General features: G+C 39.3%; 1 protein-coding gene across 2 annotated transcripts in view; it reads left to right on the forward strand.

Moving 5' to 3' along the window:
• Positions 1–14,608, forward strand: part of FAM135B (family with sequence similarity 135 member B) — a 354,762-nt gene that overhangs the window by 293,938 nt on the left and 46,216 nt on the right. For both annotated transcript variants that reach the window (XM_055126148.1, XM_055126147.1), the window contains exons 9-10: positions 6,348–6,501; positions 9,335–9,384. In XM_055126148.1, the coding sequence (XP_054982123.1) occupies positions 6,348–6,501; positions 9,335–9,384 (204 nt within the window). The remainder of the gene's footprint in view (positions 1–6,347; positions 6,502–9,334; positions 9,385–14,608) is intronic.

The raw sequence follows: 14,608 nt of genomic DNA on the forward strand, positions 1-14,608 counted from the left end.
ACTTCAAAGCTTAGGCTACATAAGGGTTTCAATACCTTTTATAGTTTCTGGGACTGGTTATCTTTTATAATCTAGGCTTTAATCTGAATTAGAAGTTTAACTATTCTGCTACCTATATGTGTAAACATAGGTGAATTACTTGAATTTTTTGAAGCTCAGTTCAGAGATTAAAATAAAAATTAGGACACAATGTATACACTCCCAAGCACTAAACCATATTGGAATATTTTCTCCTCTTGCTTACCTTCAGACATGGAAGCCAATTGTCATTATAATCATTATTATTGATTTATTACGATTATCATTATCTTGTCTCTAGGCTTGTGTAACAGTCTTTAATATGAAGAAAATTATTATATTCATTTCATTGAATTCAACACAATAAATGTTAGAAAGGGTTGAAGCAATGGCACAGTGGGTAGGGCATTTGCCTTGCACGCGGCCAACCTGGGTTCGATTCTTCCGCCCCTCTCGGAGAGCCCAGCAAGCTACCGAGAGTATCTCCTCCGCTACAGCAGAGCCTGGCAAGCTACTCGTGGCATATTCCATATGCCAAAAACAGTGACAAGAAGTCTAAAAACTCCATTGTGAGATGTTACTGGTGCCCGCACGAGCAAATCGATGAACAATGGAAAAACTGTGCCACTGTGCTAAATGTTAGAAACACATCAAAGCTCTTAAAACTGCCTGCCATTCAGGGTCAGGGACATGAGTCAATGATAAAACATTTTGCAGTTTATGCCAAGCTGTGGGCATAAACCTCATTAATATATAATCCTTGTGTCTTAAGTACCACTAAATGTAGTCTTGGCGACCCCTCCACTGCTGTACTTCACTACCACATCACCAGACCTGAGCACCAAGTACTCAGGTCCCTACTGCTGGATCAAGATTTCCTGGATGTGTACCCAGGGATTCTGAAAAGCATTAAATATTTTCCACATGCACATTTTTAAAATCCTGACCCTTAGTTCAAATACTGTGTCTGAGCTATTTATTGATGCTACTGTAGCTATTATAATTTCCCTTATTGGTAAAAGTGGGTAGCACTGTGGCACTGTAGTCCCGCTGTTCATCAATTTGCTGGAGCGGGCACCAGTAACATCTCCATTGTGAGACTTGTTACTGTTTTTGGCATATCGAATATGCCATGGTAGTTTGCCAGGCTCTCTGAGAGGGACAAAGTAATCGAACCCGGGTCGGCCACATGCAAGGCAAATGCCCTACCCACTGTTCTATCACTTCAGTCCAAAAAAGGGTTAATAATGCAAAATTCAGTGAGTTGCCAAGAGGATGAATTTAGCAACCAAAATATAGAACCAGGCACACCAGCTGGCATTTAATCAACAGTAGCTACTATTAGAATTCTTGACCTTGAGATTTGATTGAGTTTGCCATCCTTCTTCAAATAAACATCCAGAATATTAAAAGCCAATTCAATTTATATACTCTATAATTATAACACACAAAAACACACACTGATATTTCTACACAAAAACTTGTCCTTTTATGGGCACATTTGAATTAAATGAAAATTCATCAATTCTTACCACAAACCAAACAAAAGAAAAGCAAACTGAGTGCATATTTATATTCAATTTAACTAAATGTATTCTCTGTATTAAAATATGAATAAAGATAATTGTGATAATCTAGCAAAACCTATTCCTAATTTCTTATTGTTCAATAGGCTTTCTACAGAAGGAGCAAATGAGTATAAATTGAATCCTTAATGTAACTCTGTTTTCATCAAATCCATGTTGTGGGGATGTCATTAAGATCATGGGAGATGCTGCAGTTCACTCATTCATACATTAATTTAACTTCTTTGTGTTATTAAATGCATTTTTAGGCACAGAGAGAAATACACAATGTTCCTGTGTTAGGCTTTTGATAAAAATAGACAGAAATAGCTATAGTCTAGAGCAGTTTGTTTGAGCAACTGGAGAGGGTAAAGCGTTGGAGAATCTTCACAGATGAGAATCCATTTGAATCTAGTGGTGAGTTTCAGTCAGCAAAGGGGTATGTAGGTATTTAGGGAATACTGAGAGCTTTGGAATGAAACAAGGGGATGGAAATATAAGTAAGGGTTTCTGCTTTGAATTACACATGCAGGAATTTGTACTTGACTTGTAAACTGCAGGACATACTATAAACCCACCTGAATACTCTAGTGAAATTTAAAGGCAAGGCACTGTTACTGATTAGAAGGATGTTTTAGCAACTCACGTATTCAACATGCCTCCAAGATGATTCCATCTAAGGCAGAGACAAGAGCATTTTACTGACTGAAACTTCCAACTATGACATTAGGGAGGTGAGAACAAAAATGTTTTGGATTTCTGATAATTCCTTGGCTTTCTTGCGTGTTGAAAAAGGTGGGTTCATTTACACAGATCAGAGGATGGAGAAAAATCGGGGATAGGGTATAATAATTAACTCCTTCAAAGATGTCTTTGCAATAGTAGGTTGCCTTTCCAATCAGCAATCAGGGCTAAAAGACCTATAGCTCAGAGCAGAAATTAGAATAAGGATATAGTTTCAAAAGGCAGCTATATAACAGTTGCTCACAGGCTTAGATATCTCTATTAGGTAATAAATGATATATAGAGCACAGCTTCCTAACAGTAAGAACTTAATGTAAAAGTAGGTGCTCCACTTGCAGTTTATTTTACTATTATCTTCACACTCTATGTTAGGAAACTTACACACACATACTTCAGAGATTGTGGGACTAACACAATCACCTACCTAGTTAGCAGCACATTCACAAGCAAGTTAACAGGCCTGTTTGACTTCAGATTCTGTGTCCAAATCCTGTCCCAGCAGACCTTCTAAAATATTTAAATTAGGGTCATCTCTATTTTTAGATTTTTCAGTAAGCTAATCCTTGTTGATGTTTGAATTGCATAATCTGTGGACATATTCACAGAAGTCATCAAAGAGTAAGCCGTGGATCAATAAAGGATTATTTTAGAGCGCCGAACATTACGTTGGGATAAATTTGGTCATAGTTTTAACTGGTTTAACTTGTTTCATTCCTAGCAGCAACCCAGGATGCCACATCATACCAATTACCTCTTTACAAATGATGGTACCATTTATTATAAATCACTTGTGGAACCCGTGCAAAATAGCCTCTGCTTCTTCATACTTACTCTATTACTACATACTTAAGAGTTTTTCTTTTCCAGATTGCTGAGGGCTGTGCTTGGGAATGAAACTTTTTTTTTGCATTTAGGAGATTATACAATACTTTTTATTCCATTTTCTGTGCTTTTTCTTTCTTTTTAAAAATTTACTCACTTACATCTCTTTTCTTTTCCTTTCTTTTTAATGGTATCACAGTTACAAATTTGTTCATGATTCAGTTTCAGTCATACCATGTTCCAACACCTGTCTCTTCATCACCACTGTACATTTCCCACCACCATTGTCCCCAGATTCCCTCCTGCCACCCTCCACCCCCTCCCCAGACTCTATGGCAGGAACTTTTCTTCTCCTTATACTCCTGCTTTAACCAGACCAAAAATAAAGGAATATATGTACAGCAAACTGCCATATCACCAGCTCTGCAAGTAAACTCACAAAAGACCAAAAGGTTCAGATTTTACCAGGAGTTTTATCTGTAGGGTTTTTTAAAAATTTATTTTATTGAATCACCATGTGGAAAGTTACAAGGCTTTCAGGCTTAAGTCTCAGTTATACAATGCTCGAACACCCATTCCTTCACCAGTGCACATATTCCACCACCAAGAACCACAGTATACCTCCCCCCACCCCCCACCACCCATCCCTCAACCCCACCTGTTTAGCTGACATATTTCACTTTACTTTCTATTTACTTTGATTACATTCAATATTTCAACAAAAATTCTCACTATTATTGTTTGGAGTTCCCCCACTCCCCAAAGTCGGACCTGCTGGAAAGGAAGCATTTGATAATTTGTTTTCCATTGCCAAGAATGAAGAGATATGAGGTCGTGTGGCCAAAATAGCGGCTGTGCGGTTTTGGATTTCTGCATTTTAGTATTTTAGTAACTAAGTCCAGAGAAATTTCTGCCAAAAGTTGCATCATTGCAAGCTCGTACCTCTCTGCTACTTTATATTCCACATATGAGTGCAATCTTTCTATGCCTGTTTCTTTCTTTCTGACTCATTTCACTCCAACATGATATTTTCCATGTTGATTCTCTTATATGAAAATTTCATGACTTCATCTTTTCCAACAGCTGCATAGTATTCCATTGTGTAGATGTACCAAAGTTTCTTTAACCAGTCATCTGTTTATGGGCACTCCGGTTTTTTCCAGATTTTGGCTATTGTAAATAGTGCTGCAATAAGCATAGAAATTCAGATGTCATTTTTACTATGCCTTTTTTGCCTTTCCGGGATATATTCCCAGGAGTGATATTACTGGGTCAAATGGGAGCTCAATTTCTAATTTTTTGAGAATCGTCCATATTGTTTTCCAAAAGGGCAGAACCAATCGGCATTCCCACCAGCAGTGAAGAAGAGTCCCTTTCTCCACACATTCACGCCAACACTGGTTGCTTTTGTTTTTTTGGATGTGAGCCAGTCTCTGTGGTGTGAGATGATATCTCATTGTTGTTTTGATCTGCATCTCCCTGAAGATTAGTGATGGTTGACATTTTCTCATGTGCCTCTCAGCCATTCGTATTGCTTCTTTGGGGAAGTTTCTGTTCATTTCATCACCCCATTTTTTTGATTCGGTCGGCAGTTTTCTTCTTGTGGAGTTCAACCAGTGCCTTGTATATCCTTGATATCAACCCCTTATCAGATGGGTATTGGGTAAATATCCTTTCCCATTCTGTAGGTTCTCTTTGTACTTTGGTCACTGTATCTTTTGAGGTGCAGAAGCGTCTTAGTTTAAAGCATTGTACAAATTCAATGTGATCCCTCGAAGGATACCCTTGACATTCTACAAAGAAATGGAGCAAGCGCTCCTGAAATTCATATGGAACAATAAGCCCCCACGAGTAGCTAAATCAATTCTTGGGAAAAAGAAAATGGGAGTAATCAAACTCCCCAACTTCAAACTCTACTACAAAGCAGTAGTAATTAAAACAGCATGGTTCTGGAACAAAGGCAGAGCCGCAGGCCAATGGAAGAGTATTGAATATTCTGACACCCCCCCCCAAATATATGATCATCTAATCTTTGATAAGGGAGTAAGAAATGTGAAGTGAAGCAAAGAAAACATATTTAACAAATTGTGCTGGCAAAACTGGACAGCTATATGCAAAAAATTGGACTCAGATCTCCACCTATCACAATGTACAAAAGTCATATCAAAATGGATTAAAGACCTCAACATCAGACCAGAATCCCTAAGGTACATTGAAGACAAGGTCGGCAAAACCCGCCATGACATTGTAGTCAACAGTATCTTCAAAGATGACACACCACTGGCCATGCAAGTGAAAACAGAGATAAATAAAATGGGACTACTTTAATTTTTTTTAACCAACTTTGAAACACAGCAGTTGGTTACAAGAGTTATTTGCTTCAGTCATTGGAGACACCTGAGTAGCAAACAGGCAGTTCCTCTGACTATGGACTTTCCCAGTACAGTAGTCAGAACCCCCTCTTCCTTCTGCTCAAGTTCTTTTTTAGGGGATTCCTTTCTCTACTGTCAAGTCAAATATCTCCTGAAATCAATGCTATAACATTCTTCTCTCTTGATTGTGCAACAAAACCAGAACCACCTTCTCCATTTTCATAATGTCTGAATCTCTGGATTGTCACATTCACCCCCATTTCCTCATCGGACAAACAACATGCATGTATCATTTAGTGCATTTTAATGCATATGGCACTGTAAACAAAATAGATGTATTCAGACACTTAATCCTGGAATTCAGAGTATCTTACAAAAGGCCCTTGATTTATTTTTAAATTTTATTTATGATACTTTTGGAAAAGTGAACTGTATACATTGACTGTTTAACCTCATAAATTCTTCCTACTGTACAATAATGCACTTTTTTCTTTTTAGTAATGCACTTTTGTCACCTAGTATGAAGATATTTCCAATATGCCTCTTTCTCTGAAAAAGCAGAGACATGCAAATGGGTCTTACAAATAGTTAGGATTGAGTTGTCATAGCCTGTGAAGTCAGTGGTGTCTTCACGTCATATTTTTCATTTACAATCATCATTGTTTTTATTATTATTGTCATCATTTTTGTTATGTTAATCAATGAGACTTGTGGATTTTATGGGTTTTCCAGAGATATCAGGGGAAGTTTCAAACTCTCCTTTAACCTATTTTCTTCTGGGGTGGGTCTGCAGAGTGATCTTCAACATTTTTTTGTTTTCCGGCAGGGGAGTTTCTATGTGCCCTCAGAAAACTGCATGCAGCGTGCTTACAAGTGGCACCGGGAACTGTGCTTTCTGCTCTTGCATGCCTACCGAGGACTCCGTGCCTACTTCTTGGTCATCATGAGGGACATCCCGGAGTTGCCTCACACAGAGCTAGGTAAGAGTCCGATCACAGGGGAACAATATCCCAGCAGCCCACGTTTTGCCTTACCAGGGCTCCTGAGAAGTCTGCAGGCTTTTGTAAACACCACAGTGGCGAATTGTCTCATAGGTTTTTGTGCATTCTGTTCTTTGTAGCAGAGGACAGTCCTGGATATGCAAAGGAATGGAGGGAAGCCAAGAACATCCCCAGGCATATTTGCTCACTCAGCCATTGACCCACTGAGCCTCTATGGAGTACCTACGCCACACCTGGAGCTATTACTATATGATTTCAAAATATTATCTAATGCTGTAGCTGCAGGTTTCCAAATTTACTAGAAAGTAACACCATACTAAGAATTATATATAATTATGTTTAAACATATATAATATGTTTATTATATATTTAAACATCTTGGTGCTCATAGAAGTCTCTGAGTAACTATCATATTTTGTCTGCTGGGAATGCCATATTGAAGCTGAGAGTCCCTTGGTAGACATAGATGGTGGATCCAGAGTGCATAGAGGTAAAATGATCGCTTAGGGTTATGCTGCACTGTTTGACAAAACTGTGGATAGAGCGTGGGGATCCTATTGTGACTTTTGAGCAGGATTGTGTATATAATGCCATGCTTACTTGCAGCTAAGAGTTCTCTAGCCATAACCCCTTTGCTTCTAGAACAGAGAACAAGTCCTTAGCCTGATATTCAAGGTTAATAGCAATCTGCTGGGTACCTTATCATTCTTCCTGATATCTCTGAAACTCATCTACTGAAGTAATCATGGCTTTGGTAAGATTTAGATCCTTATTCATTGTACTTTATCACACTGAACAAATCTCATAACAAATATTTATTTACATTTATCTAAATAGAAACTTCTCCTAATTGAAACATACATATGCTTGGTTCTATGTTTTGCCCCCCAAATTGGCAAAAGTCTTGAACAAATCCTTTCTCAAAGAAATATAAGAGATAGGAGCAATATATCACTTGTCTTGCACACAGCCGACTGAGGTTCCATTTCATATACCACAGACCCAGAAGTAATACCTGAAAACTTCAGGCTGTGCCCAAACTGAAAAAGTAAATAAAACTAAAGAAATACAGATTTGGGGTTCTTAATGTAGCAGTCTCCTCATTTTACTCATGTATAGTGCCTGGTTTATAGGCTGAAGTTATAGTAGAGTTGTAGCTAACTCAATTCTGATGCATCTTATAATCTAATTTTATTTTCTCTAATACTACCAGAAGTGTTTCAGGTGCTTCTCTGAAAAATATTGTAATAAAGATGTTTTTTAACAGTTCCATACGTTGCATATGCAATAAATACTTGGAGAGAATTTAACCATTTGTTATATCCATCGGGGCTGGAGCAATAGCACAGCAGGTAGGGCGTTTGTCTTGTATACGGCAAACCCAGGTTCAATTCCTCCGCCCCTCTCAGAGAGCCTGGCAAGCTACTGAGAGTATCCTGCCTGCACGGCAGAGCCTGGCAAACTACCTGTGGTGTATTCGATAGGCCAAAAACAGTAACAAGTCTCACAATGGAGATGTTACTGGTGCCCGCTCGAACAAATTGATGAACAATGGGATGACAGTGCCACAGTGCTATACATCCATTTATAATGGCGAATTGGCACAATGCAGTAGCAATTATTACTCCTTCATTCATTATTATATCTTAAGAGCGCATTGTGTGTGGCCTGGAGTGATACCACCGCAGGTAGGGCATTTGTTTTGCACACAGCCAACCAGGTTCGACTCCTCCATCCCTCTCGGAGAGCCCGGCAAGCTACCAAGAGTATTCCGCCAACATGGCAGAGCCTAGAAAGCTACCCATAGCGTATTTGATATGCCAAAAAGAATAACAAGTGTCACAATGGAGATGTTACTGGTGCCCACTCAAGCAAATCCATGAACAACGGGACAACAGTGCTACAGTGCTACACTGTGTGCATCATATCTGGTATCAGAATCCAAGAATTTAACCATGATAATACAAAACTATATATTATGTGTGATTGGGACCACAGATCTGAGAATATAGGTTTTTTTCTCTTGTACCATGAGAGATTAATTTAACTGCTGAAAGTTGGTCCCCATATGCCCAGGCAACAATGTTTTCATTAAAATACATAACAAGTACAAGTAACTAATATTGAGATTATTATATTAGGGAAGAGTTCAAAAATAGGCAAAATTGTGACTAAATTACAAAATGCTAGATATTCACCTGGTTGCTGCTATAGATGTTGTTGCTATAGATGATTAGTTCTCTGGTTCCTCTGTTGATGGTGTGGGTGTTGTAGTACTAATTGGATTCAGAGTTTGTGAAGTTAGCTCTAATTTTCTAGGAATTCTCACATTTTTCTGTAATATAAATTTATACTTTTATGTTCCATATAAATATATATATAATTTTGTGTGTGAGATAGGGAAAGAGGGAGACAAAGAGAGAAGGGGAAGAGGAGAGAGAGGGAAGTGTGAGAAAGTATATTTATATATACACATATATATGTAATACATATATTACATATATATGTGCATTGTGTGTTCATGGGCAGTTTTCAGCATAAACAGTTTGAAATTAATTTGAGAGACTTAAGTTTGTATACAAATGTGGAATTACCTATTTCCAGAATTTCACCCATCAAACAATTTTTGCCTTTGATTGAAAGTCAAGTTTATAGTCTGCTAACACCCACATTGTAATAGATTGGAAAGTCTAAAATCGTGTTCCTTTCTGTGACTTCAGTGCCAACTTGACGCCTGTGCTTCTTAGATTCAGTTAGCAATGGCTTTTATTTCAACTTATGTCTAATTGTATATGGATATTTTTGTTCCCAGAGTCCCTTGCTGTCGAAGAAACACTTGCTCAGCTATGCTCAGATTTGCAGGTAGGTGGAAACAAAATTCTCCAACTTGAATAGCTGTATTTACATAGGTAAACAGACCAATATGGAAATCAGAGATAGAAAGACAGGACTTACCACCCTAATCTAGATTTGAACTAAGAAACTACTCATATTCTATTACCGTCAATCATTATTGTACGGCTAGATGTGTGGTCTACATTTTGGAAAAACAAAGCAAGTAAGATCTTGGATCTTCCCTAGATCTCACACTATATTTATCTCTATTAAGCAATTTTTTATTGACCCCTGACGACAAGTTCCACAAAGAGATTATAGAGACCTTGAATCTATGCTCAGATGACCTCAGGCATGGCAGGTAGGTAACATTAATGATAGAAATGATGAAGAAAAACAGTATGATGACATGCTTCAACATTACTTCTACTGCATTTTATTGTTTTCAGAATCTTTGGAGAATTTTTGGATCCTGCTGCATTGTATATTTCCTATATAAAAACAGTAAATAAAGATGCAAGTAAACTTGACAGTCAACAGTTCAGGGTTTGAGACACAACTAATTGTTGCTAGGAGCAGCACTTAAAAGATGATCTCGGGTTCCAGAGAAAGGGTACAGTGGTAAGGCACTTGCCTTGCATACAGTCAACCCTGATTTGATCCCTGGCATCTCATACAGTCCTCTGAGCACTGCCAAGAATGATTCCGGAGTAGCAGGGCCAGGAATAATCCCTGAACATCACTGGGTATGTTCCGAAAAAAATCACTGTCACTGTATCACTGTCATCCCATTGATCGTTGATTTGCTCAAGCGGGCCCAGTAACATCTCTATTCATCCTAGCCCTGAGATTTTGGCAGTCTCTTTTTACTTGTCCTTCCCAATGATGCCACATTAGAGGCTCTTTCAGGGTCAGGAGAATGAGACCCATCATTGTCACTGTATTTGGCATATGAATACACCACAGGGAGCTGGCAAAACTTGCCTGTGCAGGCAAGAAACTCTTGGTAGCTTGCCAGGTTCTCCAAGAGGGAGAACTAGGCTATTAGATGTTGCATAGCTGCAAAGTGGCCACACGCTTCTCGGAGCTTGGTTTTATAGTCTTTGGATGTTGGCCATTGATGGGAGCCACGGGGGGATGGTAATGGGAAGGAGCAGTTTGTGGATGTGACTATCTGGGTGGGTGGAAGAGACCCAGTCCCAATCCAAGCAGGCTTGGAGATCTCAGCCCTAGGTTCCGCACACCTGGGTTCTTCTGCTGGTTCTTTCATGTGTGAGGCTCATCCAAGCATGTGGAGAGTAGCCTTGAGCATGGCTGTGGCTGGATTCTGGAGGTCTTCAGCTGTTGGGGCTCTGTTCAGGGCAGGGAGGGAGACTCAATCCATCCCCTCCACGGGGTCCCAGTGAAGACAGCCAGGAGTGGGGGCAAGAGTCTTTCTCCAAAACAAAAACAAAATTAAAAGCAAAAAAAATATGGTATCATTGAAAGCTGTCCACCCACCCTCCCCACCAGTGTTTCATGACTTTAGTACCACCGTAGAATCCCATTTGGAATTTTAAAGATGTTCCTTTCTTTAGTTTGCACATTATTTGATTGACAGAATATCCAGGAATGGAGCTCTCTATTCAAATATTTCCCCAGATCAATCAAAACCACAATTAGCTTTCACTTTCCATATATTAGAGTGACTGTAATCAGAAATACAAAAGACATGATGAGGATGCTCAGATGAGGAAATAGTTTTGCACTGATATTTAAGAATGACATCAGCTACTATGGAAAACATGAAATTCCTCAAAATATTAAGAATTGATCCATCATATTATTCAGCAATATCACTTCTAGATATATATTAGAATGAAATTAAGTCATTATTAAAATAAGTAATGACATATCTGCCTTCCCAGACTTATTGCAGCATTCATTAAAATAACCAACACATAAAATGATGTAAGTATTTAAAATGTACAAATAAATTTTTAAATGTATATAGTAGAATATGCTGGAGTGATAGCACAGTGCGTAGGCCTTTGCCTTGCACGTGGCCAGCCCAGGTTTGATTTCTCTGCCCCTCTTGGAGAGTCCAGCAAACTACTGAGAGTATCTCGCCCACATGGCAGAGCATGGCAAGCTACCCATGGCATATTCGATATGCCAAAATAAATAAATAAATAAATAAATAAAACAGTAACAACAAGTCTCACAATTGAGACATTACTGGTAACTGCTCAAGCAAATCAATGAACAATGGAATGACAGTAACAGTGACAGTGATTTATGTAGAATAGGTTTTTGTGCCATCTTAAAAAGAAAGCAAATTCTACAGTTTTGGGCAAAAATTGGAAAGGACTTGAGGGCCTTATGCCCTGGAGATAATTCAGATAAAGACAGATGTTACATTGTCTCACTTGTTTATGGAATCTGAAAACCATACAAAATGACAAACTCATAAAGGAAGAGAATATATTGGTGGTTACCTGCAATAAGGGGTGATGGTCAGTGGGATATTATATGTGATTTTAATGTACAAACAAACTTTCTGTTATACCATGAGTACATCCTGGGGACGTAATGTATGGAATAGTGACATTAAAAATATCGGAGGTTAAGGAATAATAGAAACAAATATCCAGGTCACAGAATTAACAACACTGAAATTGAGAGATACACACTGTAACAACCAAACATAGAAATGTGCCTGTCAAAAGGACAGGCTGGGGTGAGGATCAGGTGGCAGATATGGGAGAGAACCTAGGAACATTGGTAGAGGGAAGTTACCACTCATGGATAGCAGGATCAGCACTGCAATATTATATGTCTAAAACTCAACTATGTATGTTTGTAAATCAAAGTGTTTTAATATTTTTTAGAAAAAATTGGAAGTTTCCTAATATAGTAACTATTAAAAGTTCTAATTGCAACAAGAACATTATAACTTTACTATAATAAAAAAGCATTCACTTGTATCACTTGTCATCCCGTTGCTCGTCGATTTGTTTGAGCGGGCACCAGTAACGTCTCCATTCATCCCTGTCAAGTGCTAGTGTAGCCCAATGGCATCTGCTCACTCCAGGAACACGAAGAGCCTCAAATCATTTATTCAGGGTCCTGATGAAGAAGTCTGACCATGTTGTAGGTGGGCAGTCATGCTGTCTTTTGACGTCCCGTAGAATCCAGTCAGTAACAGCTCTAGTCCAGCAATCGTCTCTAAATCACATTACATATCTGGCCCATATGATTTTTGATGCTTTGGCAAACAAGACAGCATCTGTGATTCTTGATCATCGATGGAGGTCAGAACTCCAGATTCCTTCTTTCACTTGATTGAAATGTGATATTCCAAGTATAGCTCTTTTGATTCCCCTTTGGGAGACCTGAATAGCATTCTCATCCTGTTTTCATAGGGCCCAGGTCTCTGAGGCATATATTAGTGCAGTAAGAATGATAGAGTCGAAAAGATGTGCCCAGAATGGGAAGTTCTTCATCCTCTTATCCACTTCTTCAACACTCTGAAAGGCGTTCCATGCTGCTCTCTTCCTCCTGCACAGTTCAGGTACCAGGTCATTTGTCATGTTGAGTTCTAGACCTAGGTACACATAACTGCTGCATTTGGAGATGTTCATTCCATTGAGGTCAAATGGAACATCAGGAACTAGTCCATTTCTCATGAGCATTGTCTTTGTGAGATTCAGCTGTAGTCCGACCTTTCCACATTTGTGCTGCTTGGCTGATATTTGGTGTTATGAGAACGATGTCATCAGTGAAGCGGAGGTGGTGAAGTTGCTGGCCGTCTATCTTCAGTCCCATTCCTCCCCATTCTAGCCATGACATGATGTTCTCAAGGGTGGCACTGAAGAATGTCAGTGAAATGATGTCACCCTGCTGAACCCCTCTCTTTACATTGATGATGTAGAATGGTGAGATCCTGGTGGTGAATCCATAATACAGCTCACAAAGGATCCTGATGTATTGAGTTTGAACACCCTGTTTGGCAAGGGCTTTGATGACTACTTCAGTATCAACATAATCAATGGGCTTCTTTAAATCAATGAACGTTAGACAGAGCAGCATTGTGAACTCTTGCAAAACCTCAATGAACTTGGTAACCTTGTGAATATGTCCAATAGTGCTGAAACCTTTTCAAAACCCAGCTTGCTCAAATTGTTGTCCTTCATCTAGTGTTCTGCCAATACTATTCAGCATGACTCGAGTAAATAACTTGTAGACGACGGACAATAGGTAGATCGAACAATAGTTGCCGGTGTCGTGGATGTCTCCCTTCCTGTACAACAGGACGGTCCTGCTGGTTTTCCATTGGGATGGAACCTTGCATTCAGACAGGTAGCATGTGAAGAGCCGAGCCAGTGTATTGATGAGTACTGTCCACAGATTCTTCAGGTGTTCGGGTCTGACCTTGTCTAGACCAGATGCTGTACACTTCTTTACTGATGAAATGGTGTGTTTGATTTTGGAAGGGAGAACACTGGGAAAGACATATCTATCCTGCGGAATTTGATATGTGGACAAGTGGACATGGCTATCAAAGAGATAGAAGTTGTGGATAACCTTTTCCATTGCCTTTCTGGAAGATGTGATAGATCCATCAGGAAGTTGGAAGGCAGTCATCTTGGTATTATAGTTGGCGAAGGACAGGCAGGTGTTGCCAATGCTTTTACAACTTCTGCCACATCGTCCAACACTGCTGCTCTTCTCTCTTTGAGCTCTTCCTTTATCGCTTCTCTGCACATCTTTGTGAGCTCAGACATTAGCTTGTGATTGCCTGAGGCTCGTGCCAGACCACACTGGGGATTGAGCTCAAGAGTTTCCATAGACAGGCAACTTCAGTCAGGCAAAACCATGAATTAAATATGATGTGGTTGATTTTGTTGTGGAACTGTCCACCAGGAGACTCCCATGTCCAGCGTTTAGATTCAGCCTTCTGAAACTGCAATTTACCATGGATGATTGTCTTGGTCTACATGATGAACTCAGACAGTCTTTCACCTGGTTTGTTCTATTCTAGACCGTAGGTTCTTCGGGTAACCTTCTAGGTCCTATCTTGGTGTTAAAATCTCCGACAATGAACTTGTAGAAGGTATGGTCTTCTTTATAGATCTTCTCCAGCTCAATGTAGAACTTCTCAATTTCTTCTTTGTCGTAGTTGGATGTTGGTGCATAGATGACGAAGATAGAGACTGCTGGCAACGAGCCACATCTATTTAAACAAAGTGTCCAATTTGGGTTGTTAGGC

This window comes from Sorex araneus, chromosome 2 (genome assembly GCF_027595985.1).
Source record: "Sorex araneus isolate mSorAra2 chromosome 2, mSorAra2.pri, whole genome shotgun sequence".
Classification (NCBI taxonomy): Eukaryota; Metazoa; Chordata; class Mammalia; order Eulipotyphla; family Soricidae; genus Sorex; species Sorex araneus.